Source organism: Panthera pardus, unplaced genomic scaffold (assembly GCF_024362965.1).
Source record: "Panthera pardus isolate Hobbes unplaced genomic scaffold, ASM2436296v1 HiC_scaffold_24, whole genome shotgun sequence".
Classification (NCBI taxonomy): domain Eukaryota; kingdom Metazoa; phylum Chordata; class Mammalia; order Carnivora; family Felidae; genus Panthera; species Panthera pardus.
Window position 1 is genome coordinate 97,231,766 of NW_026526810.1, and position 20,250 is coordinate 97,252,015.

General features: G+C 41.8%; 1 protein-coding gene across 2 annotated transcripts in view; it reads right to left on the reverse strand.

Annotated features, from left to right (window-relative positions):
- ARMH4 (armadillo like helical domain containing 4) overlaps nucleotides 1-20,250 on the reverse strand; it is a 130,296-nt gene that overhangs the window by 78,686 nt on the left and 31,360 nt on the right. For both annotated transcript variants that reach the window (XM_019451693.2, XM_019451694.2), the window contains exon 5: nucleotides 11,579-11,836. In XM_019451693.2, coding sequence (XP_019307238.2) covers nucleotides 11,579-11,836 — 258 coding nt within the window. The remainder of the gene's footprint in view (nucleotides 1-11,578; nucleotides 11,837-20,250) is intronic.

Below are 20,250 nucleotides of genomic sequence, written 5' to 3' on the forward strand. Positions count from 1 at the left end.
GGGCAATTTATACTTAATTTCTTCCTTTCTGAAAATTTTCCCAATTCTCTCAGTATTTCTTCTTGTTTAATTCTCAGGAGAGCCTACTAGGATTCTGATTCTGATTACAAAGGATTCAGTTCACAGCACTCTCCTCAGAGGTAACGTGCCTTATTAATGTTTTTATTAACTGTAGCTGATGAAGAGATTATCTTCTGGCTTAGTTCCAAGACTCCATCTCTAGCTCTCCAAAGGAAAAGTGACTGCTGAGTTTTCACGTAAGAAATTCATTCCTAATGAAAGAAATGTGATTTTTTTTCTCCTAATTCTCCAATTCAATGAAATTTAATTACAAAAATTCAGATAAGGGCTTCAGCTTCTGTAAAGCATTAAGTCTATTTATTATCTCATACAGATCATTGAATAAATAAAGATGAGTAATTTGGAGCTGAGATATTTGAGTGTAGGTTTCCAGAAGGATCTCCATAATCAACAGTCCAAATTTATTTTTAGGGAAACTTTGATACAAGAACCCAATATCTAGGACCTCGTACAGGGCATTAAAGACATGAAAAGAGAACATTTTTTTCAAAGAAGTACCCTAAAGCATTTAAAATAATATTATTATAATTATAATTTTCCTGCAGCCAGAAGCAAGATACAAAAAGACAACCAGGGGGTACCTGGGTAGCTGAGTGGGTTAAGCATCCAACTCTTGATTTCAGCTCAGGTCATGACCTCACAGTTTGTGAGATCGAGACTGGCATCCAGCTCTGTGCTGACAGCACAGAGCCTGCTTAGGACTCTCTCTCTCTCTCTCTCTCTCTCTCTCTCTCTCTCTCCCTCTCTCTCCCTCTCTCTTTCCCCTTATCCCATTCATGTGCTTTCTCCCTCTCTTCTAAAATAAACTGAAAAAAAAAAAAAAGACAATCAGATTCTCTGACTTGGGGAAGCTGTGATCCAGTAGCCAAGAGAATCAGGTTCAATTAATTTCTCACTTTCATCTAGCTGATACTATGACTGTTTACATTCTTTGGTAGAAGCAATCAAAGGCCTTACCTCCATCAAGCCACCTAATTCACTATTTGGAAATTTTCTAAATGATAGATCACTGTGGGAATGCAGTCTTCTGATTCTATGTGATTCAGATGCTAAGACAATGAGGTAACTGGCCCAATGTTTCCAAGGTCTGATCAGTTCTACAGTATAGAATCACTCAAAGTTCATTCTGAAAATATATTCTAAAATGTTAAATTACTCACCAAAAAAAAAAAAGAAAGAAAGAAATGGTAGTTATGTGATATGATGGAGGTGTTAGCTAACAGTATGTTGGTAATCATTTTGCAATATATAAGTATATCAATACAACACATTATACACCTTAAACTTACACAATGCTATATGTCAATGATATCTCACTAAAGCTAGAGAAGTAAAATAAAATGTTAGATTATGTTCCAGAAAACCTGGCCTTCAAAATGCTATCTATGCTCTCTATGGGACCCAAAGGCATGCTATATTTAGTTCATTGCTAAAGGCTTTGTAAATAGATGTAAAAACTACTCTGGCGTAAGTAGAGAGAATAAGAAAAAAGTTAATATCAGATGAAGCTCTACCTGCCATGTGATATCTAAGCTTAATGTCAGTTTTAAGCATTATGGAAAGCCCTCAGTACCTGATCAGTTACCATTTATTCCATGAATCGAGCTAATGCTTTTTCCATTAATTGAGGTGAATTCCATTTTATTTTTTTAAGTGTATTTATTTAGTTTGAGAGGGAGAGAGGGAGAGAGATTATGAGTGGGAGAGGGGCAGAGAGAGAGAGAGAGAGAGAGAGAGAGGGAGGGAGGGAGGGAGGGAGGGAGGGAGAATCCCAAGCAGGCTCCACACTGTCACCACAGAGCCCGATGAGGGGCTCGGTCTCACAAACCATGAGATCATGACCTGAGTCGAAATCAAGAGTCGGACATTTAATCAACTGAGCCACCCAGGTGACCTGAGCTGATCCATTTTAAAACCACACCTCAGCCCCATATTGCTACTCAGGATAGTTACATATGGGACTACTGTTTAACTGGCCAAGTGCAATAAAGCATGCCCACCCCTCCTCCCAATTGTGCTGGAAAGTTTCAGGCCCAGAATGGTTACCAGCTGGAAGAGCTTTTAAGCAACCCCTTTTAAGCAACCAACAGTACTCAATGCCAAGTGCTAGATGTTGTGAGGCTCTCCAAAAATAATAAGCAAAACGAGACAGTGCAGTGTATAGAAACTGAGCAATACTGACAATAAATGTTGGAGGAGTTTCAGAAAGGAGGGCTCATCATGACTTAGGGTTGCCAGGAAGGCTTCTGCAAGAGCTGCATACAGACAAATGCATGTCTGCAGAAATGCATGTTCTGGTGACAGTGACTACAGCCTGATGAAGGCAGAGGTCAGGAAAAGTGAAGTGGAAAATAGACCCCAGACAGCTCATGGAGGTCCTTGAATATACCGGTGGTATATAAAAGAGACAAATACATGTTAAGAAATGCCTCCGATCCACAAACTGTTGAGTCTCCAAGTTACCTGATCTAAATCTCTGAGTCCTTGTTTTAACATTTACTCCCTCCTTCACTTTCGCCGTGTTGTATTTTTGCTTTGCACCACTAATCCTTTGAATTTCAAAAATAGCTTTGGCTTCCTGAGGCCAGCTTGAGAGGCTGGCAGTTCTTTGAGATCACACAGAACTTACTACTATATTACCGGAAAGACTCAGCTGGTTCAAAGATTTTTATTTTAGCCACCAAGACTGATTTCCCTTCCGCAACACAGAAATATGCCCAGAGAGGCTTTATGTCTAAGGGAGTTAGCTGCTCTGGACATACAAAATTGCACACACAGGTAGTCGCCGCTGCCTCTGTGCTAGAGAGACAGTCTCTACTAACTCTATTTTATGGGTTTCCCTTGCTCATTTTCTCAAAAGAAAACTTAAGAAGAGGAGAAGGGAACGTGCAGTGTCCCACAGCTGACTTGCACACACCGAACTGTGAATGTGCATAAGTGTGTATGTGCGTGTGTTAACAATATGAGCTCTGCCTAGAACTCTTGGAATTAATGAACTCCTGAAGCCTCAGTTCAGTCTGAGATCATTGGTGCAAAAACAGCCTTGAAAAATCATTGTCTTAAAAAAAAATTAGCACAATCCACAAAATTATCCCTGCCATCAATCTTTCCTCCTTTCCAAACAGCTTAACATTTCCTGTGTTAAAGGAACACAAAAGCTTGACTGTAGTCAATACACATAACTACTCTTCAGAAGTGTCATGAACATCAAAATGAAAGAAAGAGACAAGAGTACATTAAATTGTTTTTAGGCCAGCATCTGATTTTCCGTTGGCTTGGCCAGCTCACCTTTCTACTTGGTTCATACGAATTTCTATTTTGTGGTCCTTGGCAGACATTTGTGAGCACAGTTGGAAAGGGTCAGCGGGAAGGATGTCTATTCGTTTTTATGAATTTAACCTATTTATAACCTTCCTCGTGCTAAAAAGAGGATTTAAGGCTTCTGACAAAAACACCTACAATACAAAGGGATAAAAATAAGTAAATGGAAACTTCAGGAAATAAGTGTTTTTAAAACCTACGGAAATCATGAGTTTGTTGAATCTTTCACCATAGGTGTGTGGACAGATTTTTCTCCCCTAGAATCCCCAACTAGTACTAATCTGCAAGTAATCAACAGTTCAAATGGAAAGATCTATGAAGAAATAATATCTTGGCCTTGGAAGATGTCCTCCTCTGCAGACCTAATTTCTCTTAGGGGCTCATCCTCGTGAGGCAGAGAGAGGGAGGGATCACAATATCTATTTTAAACTTGGGCACCAGGGTGCCTTGCCTATGTTAAAAGGGAGGTCCCAAGTCTTCCATTCCTTCTGTCTAGGAAAAATAAAACAATTCAGTCCTTCCCAAAGTAAGGGCGAATGGCATGACCCTCAAATCCAGAAACCCTGGCTACCAACTCGGGACACAAAGAAACCCCAGGCAACTGGCACGTGCCCACCAAGGAAACTCATATCGGAAGATGCTCAGTCTTCCCAGATGCAGGTGTCTGGGGACAAACGTCTCCAGTGCAGATTTAGGAGTCTGTAATGTGACCAAGGGCTTTCTGGGGAAAATTAAAACATAGGTATTGAATTTAAGTTTGATCTCTCTGTCACCGTATAAAGCTGGCTGGTTTTTTTTTTTCCGTAAGACACGCTAATACAATACACAAAAGATCACTAAAAGCACTGTAAATCTCTACCAATGGGGATTCTATTCATAGAATATACAAACACTTCTTAAAATCCCCTTTCTCCATTCTCCTGTATGAACAGAAGCCGCCTTACCCCAAGGGAACAACAAGCAGTCGATCAGTATGGGGCAGTTGTCCTCTTGAGTAAGACCCAGGCTTCAGTGTGTTGTACAGCTCTCTAGGTAATTCCAATGTGCAGCCAAGATCCAGAGCCACTGGTCTGGAGGCTTTAGCCAATCTGCCATTCACTTTGCGCTGGTTACATTGGATTAAAGTTTCGTTCCTCCCTCCCCTTCCATACACATACTTACTTATGTTGGCCCTGGCAGCTTCCTGAGCAACATTTTATTTTATTTCATTTTTTTCCTGAGCAACCTTTTAATCCACAGTTTAACATTTTATACATCAAAATACATAGATGTTTGAAATCTCACAGTTCCCACTACTTGTGTGGAGCATTTTCCCTTGCTGCCATAGCCCATGTTGCACTATATGAGGGGCAGAGCGAGAGCAAGAGAGAGAGAGAGAGAGAGAGAGAGAGAGAGAGAAAGACAGAGAATTCTAAGTAGACTCCAAGTTGTCAGTGCAGAGCCGAATGTGGGGCTCACACTCACGGAACCTAAGATCATGACCCAAGCCCCAATCAAGAGTCAGACGCTTAACTGAGCCACTTGCGTGCCCCAAGTGCTGTTTCTATAGGGCCTAACCCCCACACCTTTGCCCGCAATTCATTCTACCTTCCCACCAATTCAAAACACATTTGTCCTGTATTCCTCTCTCTTTTATCTTAGAATCATCCTACATCACCTGCTAATGAACCTGATAAATTAATAATAAAATGTAAATGATAATATCCTAATGAGGTACTCTGCCCAGACAGATCTGCATTTTTTTCTAAGGCCTTCTCAAGATACATAATCTCAATCCCAGGTAAGGCTCTAGTACTGAAAAGTAGGCATCATGTAGGGGCGCCTGGGTGGCTCAGTCGGTTGAGCGTCCGACTTCGGCTCAGGTCATGATCTCACGGTTTGTGAGTTCAAGCCCCGCATCGGGCTCTGTGCTGACAGCTCAGGGCCTGGAGCCTGCTTCGGATTCTCTGTCTCCCTCTCTCTCTCTGCCCCTAACCCACTCGCATTCTGTCTCTGTCTCTCTCAAAAACAAATAAACATTAAAAAAAAAAATTAAAAAAAAAAAAAGAAAAGTAGGCATCATGTTAAGGCAGAAAGGGTGATATAAATTAGGAGATCAGGCAAAGCTCCCTTGAAGTCACATTTCCCAGATGGCTGCTACTCAAAGCAGCCCCTGGTTGTAAGTGATGATTTAGTCCTGCATTGTGGAATTGCTCAGCCACTGACCTCACATCTATGGGACCACTCTCTGGACCCATGCTAAGTTCCCTCTTCATATGTTAGCCTCTCGGTATTCCCACAGCACATAGCACATGTGTAGTAGGTACTCACCGAATGTCTGACAAAAAAATAGATACATGAGAGCCCTTCATTCTTCTGCTTTCCACAAACATCCCTAGGTTATTAACTGAATATTTATCATGATTTTTTTTAATTTTTTTTAACGTTTTATTTATTTTTGAGACAGAGAGAGACACAGCATGAACGAGGGAGGGGCAGAGAAAGAGGGAGACACAGAATCGGAAGCAGGCTCCAGGCTCTGGGCCATCAGCCCAGAGCCCGACGCGGGGCTCAAACTCATGGACCGTGAGATCGTGACCTGAGCCGAAGTCAGACGCCCAACCGACTGAGCCACCCAGGCGCCCCTATGATTTTTAAAGACCTCTAGGGGAAAATATTCCACTTCCTAAATCAAAAGCCCGTTCCAATGCTAGAGGTAGGCTTTGAAATGAAAGGGAAGGTAGCTGTAATACTCCTGCACTTAACTACTTGATGGTTTTGAAAGCACGGTCCATCCAGAACATCAACCAAACTGAAGTGGCCAAAATGGTCTCCTGAGGAAGAAAATGCAACAACGCCACCCTCAGGCTCTCATCCAGAACTTATGAATTCGAAACATATTGAAAATGAAGGTATTATTTTAACAAGATTGGTCATGGGATTCTTAGAGGATAGAAGAGACATGGATAGTATCAGCTACAAGGAAGTGAACAGAAAAACACATGAACCCTGGCTGATAGACCTGGTGACTGACACTCACCTCCACCCATTCCACCAGCCACGTGACCACACTCCCCTTGCAACGACCATTTAGAAATGGGCATGTGACCTAACCCCAGCCAATTGGAGGCAAGAATTCTGCTGGGGGATTCTTGGAAAGCTTCCTGTCTCTGAAGAAAGAAATACGGTGAAAAGATAGCCTCCTGGTTTCGCTGGACAGTGTCTTTTCCCGGTGTGACACGTGAAGCTGTTGCAGCCATACCAACAGCTGTAAGGAGGCCAGTCCAGGGGCAAAGTCAGCACACCAAGCAGGACAGTGCAGCAAGGTGGGCAAATTTGGGTCACTGATGACAGCAGAGCTACTGAGTCAACTGACCCAAGAGCTCTGTGTCTGGACTTCTTGTTTTGGAGAAAATACATTTCTTTTTTCTTTAAACCAATTTAAGTTACAGTCCCTGCTACCGATAGCTAAAGGCATCCTGGCAGATACAGAATGCAAAAAGGAAAGAATCCCCAGGTACTAATTGCACTGGAAATGTTTAAACATTATAATAGATATGTCAGGGCACCTGGCTGGCTCAGGTGGTTAAGCCACTGATTCTTGGTTTCAGCTCAGGTCATGACCTCACAGTTCGTGGGATGGAGCCCCAAGTCGGGCTCTTCACTGACAGTGTGGAACCTGCTTGGTATTCTCTCTCTCTCCCTCTTTCTCCTCCTCCCCCGCTCATTCTCTCTCTTTATCTCTCTCACCTCTCTCTCAAAATAAAGAAGTAAACTTTTTAAATAAATAAATAAATAAATAAATAAATAAATAAATAAATAAATAAAATGGATATGCTGACTCAACTTGGATCATATGGATTTTAAATTTTTTTTAATGTTTATTCATTTTTGAGAGAGAGAGACAGAGCACAAGCAGGGGAGGGGCAGAAAGAGAGGGAGATACAGAATCCGAAGCAGGCTGGTCTGGTCCGACTTCAGCTCAGGTTGTGATCTCAGCGTTCATGAGTTTGAGCCCTGCGTCAGGTTCTATGCTGAGAGCTCAGAGCCTGGAGCCTGTTTCAGATTCTGTGTCTTCCTCTCTCTCTCTGCCCCTCTCCTACTCATGCTCTGTCTTTATCTCTCTCTCTCTCTCTCTCAAAAATAAGTAAACATTAAAAAAAAATTTTTTTAAAGCAGAATTGTATGACATACTATAATACATAACAGGATTAGAAGTGGTGTGAGTCATAGTGTCTACTCTGTGCGGGTCCTTGCCAATAAATTTGAAAATGAACTTGTTAGATAAGAGAAGAAATTGTTTCTGCATATGGGGCGCCTGGGTGGCTCAGTCGGTTAAGCGTCCGATTTCGGCTCAGGTCATGATCTCACAGTCCGTGAGTTTGAGCCCTGCATTGGGCTCTGTGCTGACAGCTGGGAGCCTGGAGCCTGCTTCCCATTCTGTGTCTCCCTCTCTCTCTGCCCCTCCCCTGCTTGTACTGTGTGTCTCTCTCTCTCAAAAATAAATAAACATTAAAAAAAAAAAAAAGAACTTCCTATATACCAATCAACTGATCCACCTCTGCTATAACAGGGGATTTTCACTCCTAATTCTCTCTCAGTGACATACAGTTCATTCCACTCACACCTCCCAACAGCAAGATCAAGAAGCTGAGCAATCTCCCTCCAAAGCTTTAGAGGTGATGTGTATGTGGCAATGCAGAAAACAGAAGTTCCGAGAATTTGAGGCCATGAATCTACTGCTTTGCCTTAGAAAGTCATCTAAGTTTTCTGCTCATGTTATTTCACAGGAAATGAAATTATAATCTATTCAAAGAGTTTGTGTTATTTTTAGCCAATCCCAGCTACCCACTTCAATCTGTTCATTTTTAAAGGTTTATATGGGTTTTAGCATTTGCTTTGGAACACCATTCATATTGTAAAATAGGATGTGATAATCTATAAATAAAATAACCCGCCTGAAAGCAAAAATGAAGAAGGTCAACTAGAATGGTATTATATTAAATAGAATTCTTTTTAAAAGGTCTCAATTTTTGCATTTTTAAAATTTGTTTGATGTTGATTTATTTTTGAGAGAGAGAGAGCGAACGAGCAGAGGAGGGGCAGTGAGACACACACACACACACACACACACACACACACACACACACACACACAGAATCCAAAGCAGGCTCCAGGCTCCAAGCTCTCAGAACAGAGCTGGACACAGGGCTCACACCCATGAACCGCGAGATCATGACCCGAGCCGAGTTGGACACTTAACTGCCTGAGCCACTCAGGCGCCCCTCAATTTTTGCATATCTAATGATTCATGAAGAAAAAACTATACTAAAGTTTACAAGATTCACACTCTGACTAGAGCTGCCCTGCAGTACTACTTTCTAAAATGATGCTTTCCATGAAACGCTTACTGAAATCTGTGTTAGTTTCATATTTAGTGGCTCAAAACAACACAAATTTATTATCTGAGAGTTCTGCAGGTCAAAAGTTTGAAATAGGTCTTGAGGGGCTAAAACCAAGGTGCCAACATGGTTATAGTCTAGAGGTTCAAGGGGAGAATTCATCTCCTTGTCTTTCTGAGCTTCTGGAGGCTGCTGGCATCCCTTGGCTCATGACCACATCACTCTTACCTCTGCCTCTCTCATCACATCTCTTTGTCTGCCTCTGACTCTCCTACCTCCCCCTTATAAAGGCATTTGTGATTATACTGGGCCTCCTCAGATGATCCAGAATAACCTCCCCATCTCAAGATCCTTAACTTAATCATCGGCAAAGTCCTTTTGGCCGTGTAAGGTAACAAATTCACAAGCTCCAGAGATCAGGACATAGACATCTTTAGGGAGCCACTATTCTACCTACCACAAAAGTCCATCACAGAAGGTTTTCCAAATCCAAATAGAGGTTTTCCTCTGTTTCATCTGACCTGAGTATACTTAGAAAACTGTATGAATTAATGTTGACCAGAAGCTGTACTGGTTATAAGTGACTAGGAGATACTCCTGTCACTCCAAGAAAAAGCTGATGAGCAAATAAAAGTTTAGTCCCAGACACTACTCAAACACAGTCTTCCCACGGTGGAAAGAAACAAAACAAAACAAAACAAAACAGCTTGGAAGATGTGTTCCTTGTTTGGGTTCCCAGGAAACTCAGTCCTAAAAACATGTGGATACAATGAATTTATCGGGAAAGCAAGTGACAATAAAAGGTAAGAGACATCTAGGGAAATGGTAAATTATTAACAGAAAAACCTGATATATTAAAAAAAAATTCCCTGTGGGAATCACTTTTAAAACCGTAAAAATCACTAACCTGGTATCACTAATTTAAGAAAACTTAGCTGTGCATCAGGCTGGAATAAGAAGGCAGGACAGGAGGACAATAGGGCCCCCTTCAGTATTTCTGCTTTGCCCTGTTATAACCTACTTTTACTATAGAACTCACCCTCCCCACATTGAAACCTTTATGAAATGAGTTCCATTCTAATCCAAAAAAGGCACTATTCTTGTTTTTCTCTGTGTCCCCAGTGCCATGCAAAGTACCAGGAACAGAGTAGATGCTCAGTCAGGTTTGTTGGATGAACTAATTAACCAAATGGAAAGGACAGTTCATCAAAGAAAAGCATTCCTCCTTTGCCTGCAAACCTTCAAAACTTTACAAGTCCAATTTGAGCTTTAAAAAAAGACAGAGAGAGCTTATTTTAAACTGCACACCCATGCAATAAACTGACACAGCGATTTCCCAGCTCTACACGCATTTTAGTGCACTCACCCTTTCTCACCACCAATCTAAAAAAGAGAGTTTTCATGGGAGGGGAGAACGATCTTTAAGAAATTATATGCATGGGCATCTGGGTGGCTCCATCGGTTAAGCACCCAGCTCTTGATTTCGGCTGAGGTCATGATCTCACGGTTCGTAAGATTGAGCCCTACATCGAATCCCTGCTTGGGTTTTCTTGCTCTCCCTCTTTCTCGGCGCCCCCCCCTCCAAAATAAATAAATATTTAAATTTTTTATTTTTTTATGTTTTTATTTTTGAAAGAGAGAGACAGAGCACAAGCAGGGAAGGGGCAGAGAAAGAGAGAGGGAGACAAAGAATCCAAAGCAGGCTCCAGGCTCTGAGCTGTTGACACAGAGCCCGATGCAGGGCTTGAACCCACGAACCGTGAGATCATGACCTGAACCTAAGATGGATGCCCAACTGACTGAGCCACCCAGGCGCCCCAGTAAATAAATATTTAAAAAAGAAATCATATGCAATAGGATTCTAAATTGGACACTTCAACTGAGGCACCAAGATACACTAGTATGATATTCCTGAGCAAAGCTCCAGGCCAACATCCACACTTTCAATGAAATCGCCAAACACTGGTTCTGTGACTTTTCAACCTAACCTCGGCTACACTGAAGGTTACAAATGGGGCTGGCTGTTAAAGACCAAGAAAATTTTAGAGAGGGTTCTTCTTTGGAGAAGAGGTCACCTTACCTCAAGTCAAGAGAGTAAGGCCTCAAGGAATCACCCAGAGCTTATAACATCTCTCCAGAAAAAGCCAAGAGGAGACAGACAGGGGAGCTTCCCTGCTGACCGGGAAGACAGTGTCAGCGGGGAGGCGAGCCTGCATTCACAGAGCCTCTCGTTGATAATTTGGGCTGTACCCAAGAGACAGCGACCACACGGGTGTCCAGACGCTGGCTGCTGAACGGAGACTGTCTGACAACGGAATGCAGCCATAAGAATACAGCAAAGTGACAAGCCTGTGAAAAGCTCACACAGAAGTGGGGGAGGAATTTCCGCTAGGCACCAAATTCTACAGGGACAGAAGGTAACCCCACGTATTTGTTTTCTGACTTCAGACCATTCACGCTGCTTGTTCAGCACGCTGGTTACTCACATCCCTCCCCATTTGGAAGTCCTCCCAAAACCTATAGCTGTCTTCCAGCTGGGAAGGAAAGAAATGGAACTCCCTCCAAAAATTAGGTAACTGTGCTCTTAGTGGAGACTGTTTGGAGCCTGGCTATTTAACAGCACTAAATATAAACCTATAAAAAGAAAGTGATAACTTTTTCTGAAATGAACCACCCATAAACATAACCAGAAAATCCATTCTGCCCCGTAATCGATGCCAAGAAAGCAAGCTGCCACCTTAGAAAAATAAAAGAAGGACAGGGAGTTGGAAAAGGGAAACACGCATGCCTCTTACCCAGGCCCTGATTCTGCTGCTCCCACTCGATGGCGTCTGGCACCTGGTAGGTAGCTCCCTCCAAAGGGCCCAGGTTTCCTTGTTCTAAACCAGGTTCCTGAGACGTGACGCCAGGGAGAGTAAACCCCAGCAGCTCAGCATCACCATCCAAGCTCTCATCCAGGGGCTCTGCATCTTTATCTTCTTCATCTTCCTCCTCATCTTCCTCTTCTTCATCTTCCTCCTCCTCATCCTCTTCATCCTCATCTTCTTCTCCCTCTAGAAAAAAAGAAACCAACAAGAAACATAAAGGAATACAGTAAGTGCCTACATATGAATCTTTTGAAATGACCCAAACACTACAAAATAACTGTGCTTGACCTTTTAAAACAAATTTTAGGAGCGCCTGGGTGGCTTAGTCAGTTAAGCGCCCGACTCTTGAATTTGGCTCAGGTCATGATCCCAGGGTTGTGGGATCAAGCCCTGTGTTGGGCTCCATGCTGAGCATAGAATCTGCTTAAGATTCTCCTTCTCTCTCTTTCTTTCTTTCTCTCTCTCTCTCTCTCTCCCTACCTCTCTCCTTCTCTCTTCCCTCCCCTCCTGACTGCATGTTCTCTTTCTAAAATAATAATAATAATGATGTTGATAATAATAATACAAATTTTATAGCTAAAGTTGGGCGATGTGAGCACCGCAGGATTATTGCTCACCATATACCTATGTTTTAAACTTTCAAAATCACAGCTATGTCAGATAATTGTTATGCAGCATGTTTATTTGGAGTCAAAGTTCAGGTAATATAAATATTTATTGGTCATATTTACATGTACAAAGGTAGGGAATATCCCTTCCCTGTTTTCTGGAGGTCATTAAAGATTTCCCCATTAGGTTAATATCTAAAATATATTTAAAAATGTGTATAATTCAACACCAAAAAGACAAATAATCCAGTTAAAAAATGGGCAGAAAACCTGAATAGACATTTTCCCAAAGAAGACATATGGATGGTCAACAGACACATGAAAAGATGCTCAACATCACTCATCATCAGGGAAGTGCAAATAAAAATACAATGAGATATCACCTTACACCTGTGAGAATGGCTAGAATCAAAAAGACAATAAATAAAAATGTTGTTGAAGATGTGAAGAAAAAATAAGCCTGTGCACTGTTGGTGGGAATGCAAATTGGTGCAGCCACTGTGGAAAAAAGTAAGTAGATGCCTCAAAAAGTTAAAAATATAAATACCATACGATCCAGTGATTCCACTACTGGATATTTACCCAAAGAAAACAAAGACACTAATTCAAAAAGATTTATGCACCCTTATGTTTATTGCGGCATTATTTACGATAGCCAAGATATGGAAACATCTATCCATGGATAGAAGAATGGATAAAGAAGATGTGGGGTGTATACACACACACACACACACACACACACACACACACACACACACACACACTATGGAATATTAGTCATAAAAAAGAATGAGATCTTGCCATTTGTAATAACATGGATGGACCTAAGGGGTATTATGCCAGCAGACACAATGAAATAAGTCAGCAGAGAAAGACAAATACCATATGATTTCACTTATGTGTAGAATCTAAAAACTAAAACAAATGAATAAACAAACAAAGCAGAAACAGACCCATAAATACTGACAACAAACTGATAGTTGTCAGAAGGAAAAAGGATGGGAAGTGGGCAAAAGGGGTGAAAGGGAATGGAAGATAGAAGCTTCCAGTTATGGAATGAATAAGTCACAAGGATAAAAGGTGCAGCAGAAGAAACACAGTCGATGGTATGTAATAGTGTAGTATGGTGACAGGTGATAGCTACACTTGTAGTGAACTCAGCACAACATATAAACTTGTCGCATCACCATGTTGTACACCTAAAACTAATGTAACATTGTGTGTCAACCAGACTCCAATTAAAGAGAAAAGCCTTGCCCATTAGAAAAGTATACTAAAATACTAACAGGATTTAAAGGGAATGTCCCAATCCTTTCATATCTTATAATACTAAACAAAAGAATTGATTACTTTGGCACAATTTTCCTTCTACTCTTCTTCCCCATCAGTGAGTAGAATTCACAACATGTTAAGTGAGAGGTATATATACCACTCCTGGCTCCTGTTGGAGGAGTGACCCAAGGAGCTGGAAAGAATTACATCAATTATTCTCATTCCAACTTTAAAGGAGATTAGGAAATAGGATATTGATCAAAGACAGTCAGAAAAGCACCACTTGAAAAAAAAAAATCATTGTGGTTACCATCATCATAAGAGTTAAATTCACAGTTTGTCACATTCAATGCTTCAAGAGGAGTAGGTTTAGGAAACATAAGATACCCAATTTTACTTTGTTTCACCAATTTTAATTTCCTAAGAATACTCTGAGGCCCACCCTCACCATGGATGCACCCCTGAAGTCCCTGAAGCTTCACTGAAGGCCTTCCCCTTGATCTCTTCTCTTGGCTCTTGACATGGCAGTTATGCAACAGGGAACTCTCTCGGGATGGTGGAGAAGGGAAGAGGGAAGATTAGAGGCACCCAGGAATTCTGAGCTCTCTTTTTCTGCTTCTAGACAATTTTCTCCATGCACATTCCTTTTCACCTATCATTTACAGGGTTTTTTTTTTAACTTTTAAAAAATATTACACCTAATCTTTTTCATTCTTATATATCCCTTATCTTTGTAGGCATTAATACCTCTCACTATTCCAAAAATTGAATAACTATTTATCAAGCACCTAGTTCCAGGCACTAGGAATAAAGCAATAATGTCTCCGCCTTCACGGAGCTGATACGCACTCAAGGGGATACACAGCAAACAGATACATAATACAACATTACACTCTGATTAAAACTGCAAAGAAGGGGTGTCTGGGTGACTCAGTCAGTTGAGCATCTGACTCTTGATTTTGGCTCAGGTCATGATCTCATGATATGTGAGTTCGAGCCCCACGTTGGGCTCTGCACTGACAGTGCGAAGCTTGTTTGGGATTCTCCGTCTCTCTCTCTCTCTCTCTCTCTCTCTCTCTCTCTCTCTCTCTCCCTCTCTCCCTCTCTCCCTCTCTCAAAAATATATAAACATTTTTTTAAAAAAATGAAAAGAAGATGGAAAGTTCCAGTCCCTGCTTTTTTGGAGGGGAGATCAAGGAAAAGTTTGAAAAGAGATTATACCAAAATAATTAATACTCTTTAATTTAGGTCAATATCCACAGGAAGGGCATTCCCAGTAGCAGAGAATAGAAGAAACAGCAAAAACAAAAGCCTTGGGGCAGATGTGTGCTGTGTTCAAAGAATGACAAAGACTGGGCCCCAGGAAGCAGGAAGGGACAGGAAATGAGGTGACGGGGTAGGCAGGGGCCAGATCTGATATATATTTATGAGCAATGACTGACTGCAGGGTGAAAAACAGACTATATCAGAGCAAGAAACAAATTAGGAGGCTATTTCAAATTAGCAAAGAGACCCATTAGGAGGCTATTTCAAAACTCAGGGGATAAGATGACAGTGCTTTGGACAAGGGATGTTGGAAGAGATGGTCAGATTTAGGATGTAATGTGAAGGCAGTCTGAAGGTAGAGAGAGTCCTGCTGATAATTATGATGTGGGATGTGGAAGGAAGGTCTCACTTTATTAAAGCTAGGAACTGAAGGGTAAAGAGCAAAATCAAGAATTTTATCTGAGACAGATTAATTATGTGATTGCTATGCCTATGACTTCCAAATGGAAATGCCAGAAGCCTTGGGAAGATCAAAGCTAGAGATAGAAATCTAGGAGTCATCAATTTAGAAATGATATTGACATGGGAATGCAAGCTGGTGCAGCCACTCTGGGAAACAGTACGAAGGTTCCTCAAAAACTAAAAATAGAACTACCCTATGACCCAGAAATTGCACTACTAGGCATTTATCTGAGGGATACAGGTATGCTGTTTCAAAAGGGCACATTTCACCCCAATGTTTTTGGTAGCACTATCAACAATAGCCAAGGTATGGAAAGAGCCCAAATGTCCATCGATGGATGAATGGATAAAGAAGATGTGGTGTGTGTGTGTGTGTGTGTGTGTGTGTGTATATATATACGTATATATATATATACGTGTGTGTATATATATATATACACACACGTATATATATATATATACGTATATGTATATATATATATATACGTATATATATATATACACAATGGAGTATTACTCGGCAATCAAAAAGAATGAAATCTTGCCATTTGCAACTACGTGGATGGAACTGGAGGGTATTATGCTGAGTGAAATTAGAGAAAGACAAAAATCATATGACTTCACTCATGAGGACATAACAGATGAGCATAAGGGAAGGGAAACAAAAATAATATAAAAACAGGGAGGGGGACAAAACAGAAGAGACTCATAAATATGGAGAACAAACTGAGGATTACTGGAGGGGTTGTGGGAGGGGGGAATGGGCTAAATGGGTAAGGGGCATTAAAGAATCTACTCCTGAAATCATTGTTTCACTATACCCTAACTAATTAGGATGTAAATTTTAAAAAAATTAAAAATCAAATTAAAAAAAAAAGCAATGATATTGACAGCCTTGAGACTGGTTGAGATCACCAAGAGAATGAGTGTGGCAAAAGGGAAAAGGGAACGTGATCCAGACCAAGCCCTGAGTTAGAAGTTGGCCAACAGAGGGGGGATCCAGCAAAGAAGTAAGGTAGGAGAAAAACCAAAACGAGTGCGGTATCAAGGGAACCAAAGGACTAAAACCTTTCTGAGGGCCTGAGTACGAATTTGAGAATTCTGTCAGTGACATTACCTCTGGCTCTGACACTTTGGAGGTGATTAGTACTTGACACAAGTTGTCTGCGTGGAATGACAGGGATAAAAGCCAGACAGGAGTGGTTGAAAAGAAAATTAGAAAAAAAGACAGTAGATGCAACAAATACTAAAAAAAGAAAAGAAAAGAAAAAAAAGCGCATGAAAATTTTTTGAAAAAAAGAGCAGGGACAGAAGGGGGAAGCCGGAGAGAGATGCAGGGTCCAAGGTAGCTTAAAATAGGAGATGCTAGAATTTGCTTGTAACTTGCTGGGTAAGATCTGGCAGAGCGGGGGATATTGACGACTCAGGAGGGAGGGGAGAGGGCTGCTGGAAGAATGTCTGGAGACGAGGTGTGGCAGCGTGGTTGCATACGTGGACTTGAGCCACACAAACGTACCATGACTGTGGGATTCGGGACAAGTTACTGTGCCTCAGCTTGAGTTAACACCTAAGGCACTCAGAACTAAGCCTCGCCCATGGTGGCCACTATGTAAGGTTGCCTTCCGTGCCAACACTGGGAAGGGATGGGATCCAGCGCACGGGCCGGCTCCCACACACCCTCCACCGCAGTGGGCACAGGTGTAGGCAGAAGGATAGATCTGCTGGTGGGAACATGTGAGAGTTGCCTTCGTCTTTCTTTTATTTTCTCAGTCAAATGAGAAACTAAGAAGGAAAAAAAAAAGAAATGTTGGTGGTTTGAAAGTGTGAAATAGTCATCGTGGAAAACGGGCCAGTGAATTCCCCTGGAAAATGTGGCAGGACTGGCAGGCAGCCCTGTGGGCCCACGTGAGATGCGGCATCATAAATTCAAAGTGAGACATGTTAAGACGGTTGTGTTTTTCTCCAGCCACATTCGGTTGCTTGGCTTCAGGCCTGTGTGGAGGGGTAGAGTAGGCAGATTTACCGAGCAGCAGATTTTGGGAGGAGAGCTTAGTGGGGGAGGGGTGGGGAAAGGAGATGGATGGTTGGTTGTGTGAAGGGAGTGGCTAAAGATGGACCAGGTACAAACTCCCAACAATAACACAAATAAGTTCTGGGCATCTAATGTACAGTACGGTGACGATAATTAGCAATACTGCAGGGGAGCCTGGGTGGCTCAGTCAGTTAAGCTTGATTTGGGCTCAGGTCATGATCTCACGGTTCATGAGATCGAGCCCTATATTGGGATTCTCTCTCTCCCTCTCTCTCTCTCTCTCTCTCTCTCTCTCTCTCTGCTCCTCCTCAACTCATGCTTGTGCTTGCTCATTCGCTCTCTCTCTCTCTCTCTCTCTCTGTCAAAATAAATGAACATTTAAAAAAATATCGTATTACATAGTTGAAAATTATTATGACAGTAGATCTTAAATACTATCACCACAAAAAATAGTTAATTATGGGAGGAGATGGAAATGTTAACTAACCTTCTTGGGTAACCATTTTGCAACATGTTAAGTGTATCAAATCATCATGTGGTACACCTTAAACTCACATACTTCCAGTAAAGCTGGAAGCGGGGGGGGGGGGGGGGGGGGGGGGGAGGATATGGACCAGGGACTCTAATTAAAGAGAAGCAGAGGAAGAAATTGGATAGAGAAAAAGTATGGAGAGGCGCCTGGGTGACTCAGTCAGTTAAGCATCTGGCTTCAGCTCAGGTCATGATCTCACAGTTTGTGAGTTCAAGCCCCGCATGGGCTCTGTGCTAACAGCTCAGAGCCTGGAGCCTGCTTTGGATTCTGTGTCTCCCTCTCTCTCTGCCCCTCCCCTGCTCATGCTCTGTCTCTGTGTCTTTCTGTCTCTCAAAAATAAATAAACATTAAAAAAATTTTTCAACGTTTTTTATTTATTTTTGGGACAGAGAGAGACAGAGCATGAACGGGGGAGGGGCAGAGAAAGAGGGAGACAGAATCGGAAACAGGCTCCAGGCTCCGAGCCATCAGCCCAGAGCCTGACGCGGGGCTCGAACTCACGGACCGCGAGATCGTGACCTGGCTGAAGTCGGACGCTTAACCGACTGCGCCACCCAGGCACCCCATTTTTTTTATTTTTTTTTTCAACGTTTTTTATTTATTTTTGGGACAGAGAGAGACAGAGCATGAACGGGGGAGGGGCAGAGAAAGAGGGAGACAGAATCGGAAACAGGCTCCAGGCTCCGAGCCATCAGCCCAGAGCCTGACGAAAAATTTTTAAAGCAAAGAAAAAGCATGGGTTCCTTGGAATTTGGAGAAAATTATCAGGGATCATCAAAACTATTTGGTGGCTTCACTGACCTTCCTCCTGTACACAGAAATTGATCATAGGCCAAAAAGAACATTTCTTTATTTTTAAAGCACTATAAAATCACTTTTAGCTACCTTTCCTTTCCACAAACCTAAAAGAGCTGTACTTGATGGAATGATTTTGACAACATGAAACTAATCCCCTAGGAACACAAAGACATAACCAGAGCAACGAGCCCTGAGTTTTCAGTTCTCATCATTGAACTGTTGACCACTGACCACTATCACCTACCAAGGACAACTTCTACTTGGCCCTCAATGGGCTCAGTTAATCCCTGCTCCTTAAAGCATAGAGCTATATGGGGGTGCCTGGGTGGCTTGGTCGGTTAAGCGTCCGACTTCGGCTCAGGTCATGATCTCACGGTCCGTGAGTTCGAGCCCCGCGTCGGGCTCTGTGCTGACAGCTCAGAGACTGGAGCCTGTTTCAGATTCTGTGTCTCCCTCTCTCTCTGCCCCTCCCCTGTTCATGCTCTGTCTCTCTCTGTCTCAAAAAAAAATAAATGTTAAAAAAAAAATTTTTTTTTTAAAGCATAGAGCTATATGATCCAGCAATCCCAAATCCGGGTATATATCCTAAGGAAACAAAATCATTATCCTAAAGAGGTTATCTGTACTCCTGTGTTCATAGAAGCATAATTCACAATAGCCAAGGCATGGAAACAACCTATGTGCCCATTAACAGACAAATGGATAAAGAAGATGTGATATACATATAACAGAAAATTATTCAGCCTTTAAAAAGAAGGAAATCCTGTCATTTGCCATGTGGATGAAACTGAAGGGCATTATGCTGAGTGAAATAAGTCAGGGGGGCATCTGTATGGCTCAGTCAGTTAAACATCTGACTTTGCTCGTGTCATGATCTCACGGTTCATGAGTTCGAGCCCCACGTCAGGCTCTGTGCTGACAACTCAGAGCCTGGAGCTTGCTTCTGATTCTCTGTCTCCCTGTATCTCTGCCCCTCCCTCCCTCCCTCCCTCCCTCTCTCTCTCTCCCCCTCAAAAATAAATAAACATCAAAAATTTTTTTAAAAAAATAAGTCAGACAGAGAAAGACAAATACTACATGCTATCACTTATAGGTGGAATCTAAAAAAATTTTTTTAAAGTGTAACTCACAAAAACAGAAAGTAGAAAAGTAGTTGCCAGGGGCTAGAGTGTAAAGAAAATAGGGTGAGATTGGTAAAAGGGTACAAACTTTCAGCTATAAAATGAATACGGTCCAAAGGCCTAATGTATAATGTGCTGACAATAGTTGATAACACTGTTATATCACTGAAATGTGCTAAGAGAGTAAAACTTAAATGTCCTCACACAAAAAGAGTAAATATGTGAAGTGATGAAAGTGTTAATCAATCCAATGGTGGGAATCCCTTTACAATGTTATGTGTACCATCACCATATTATACGCTCTAAATATCTTACTTATAGCTTTATCTGTCAACTATACCTCAACAAAGTCAGACAAAATAAAGCACAGAGCTATAAACATAATGAAAAGGACCTCAGAAGTCATCTTACTCCATGCTTTCACATCCTAAAAAGAGAGATGCATGTAAGCAAGTCTAGGCCAACGAGAAGGTCACTACCTTCAAAATGTGATTTCAGTGACATTGCCT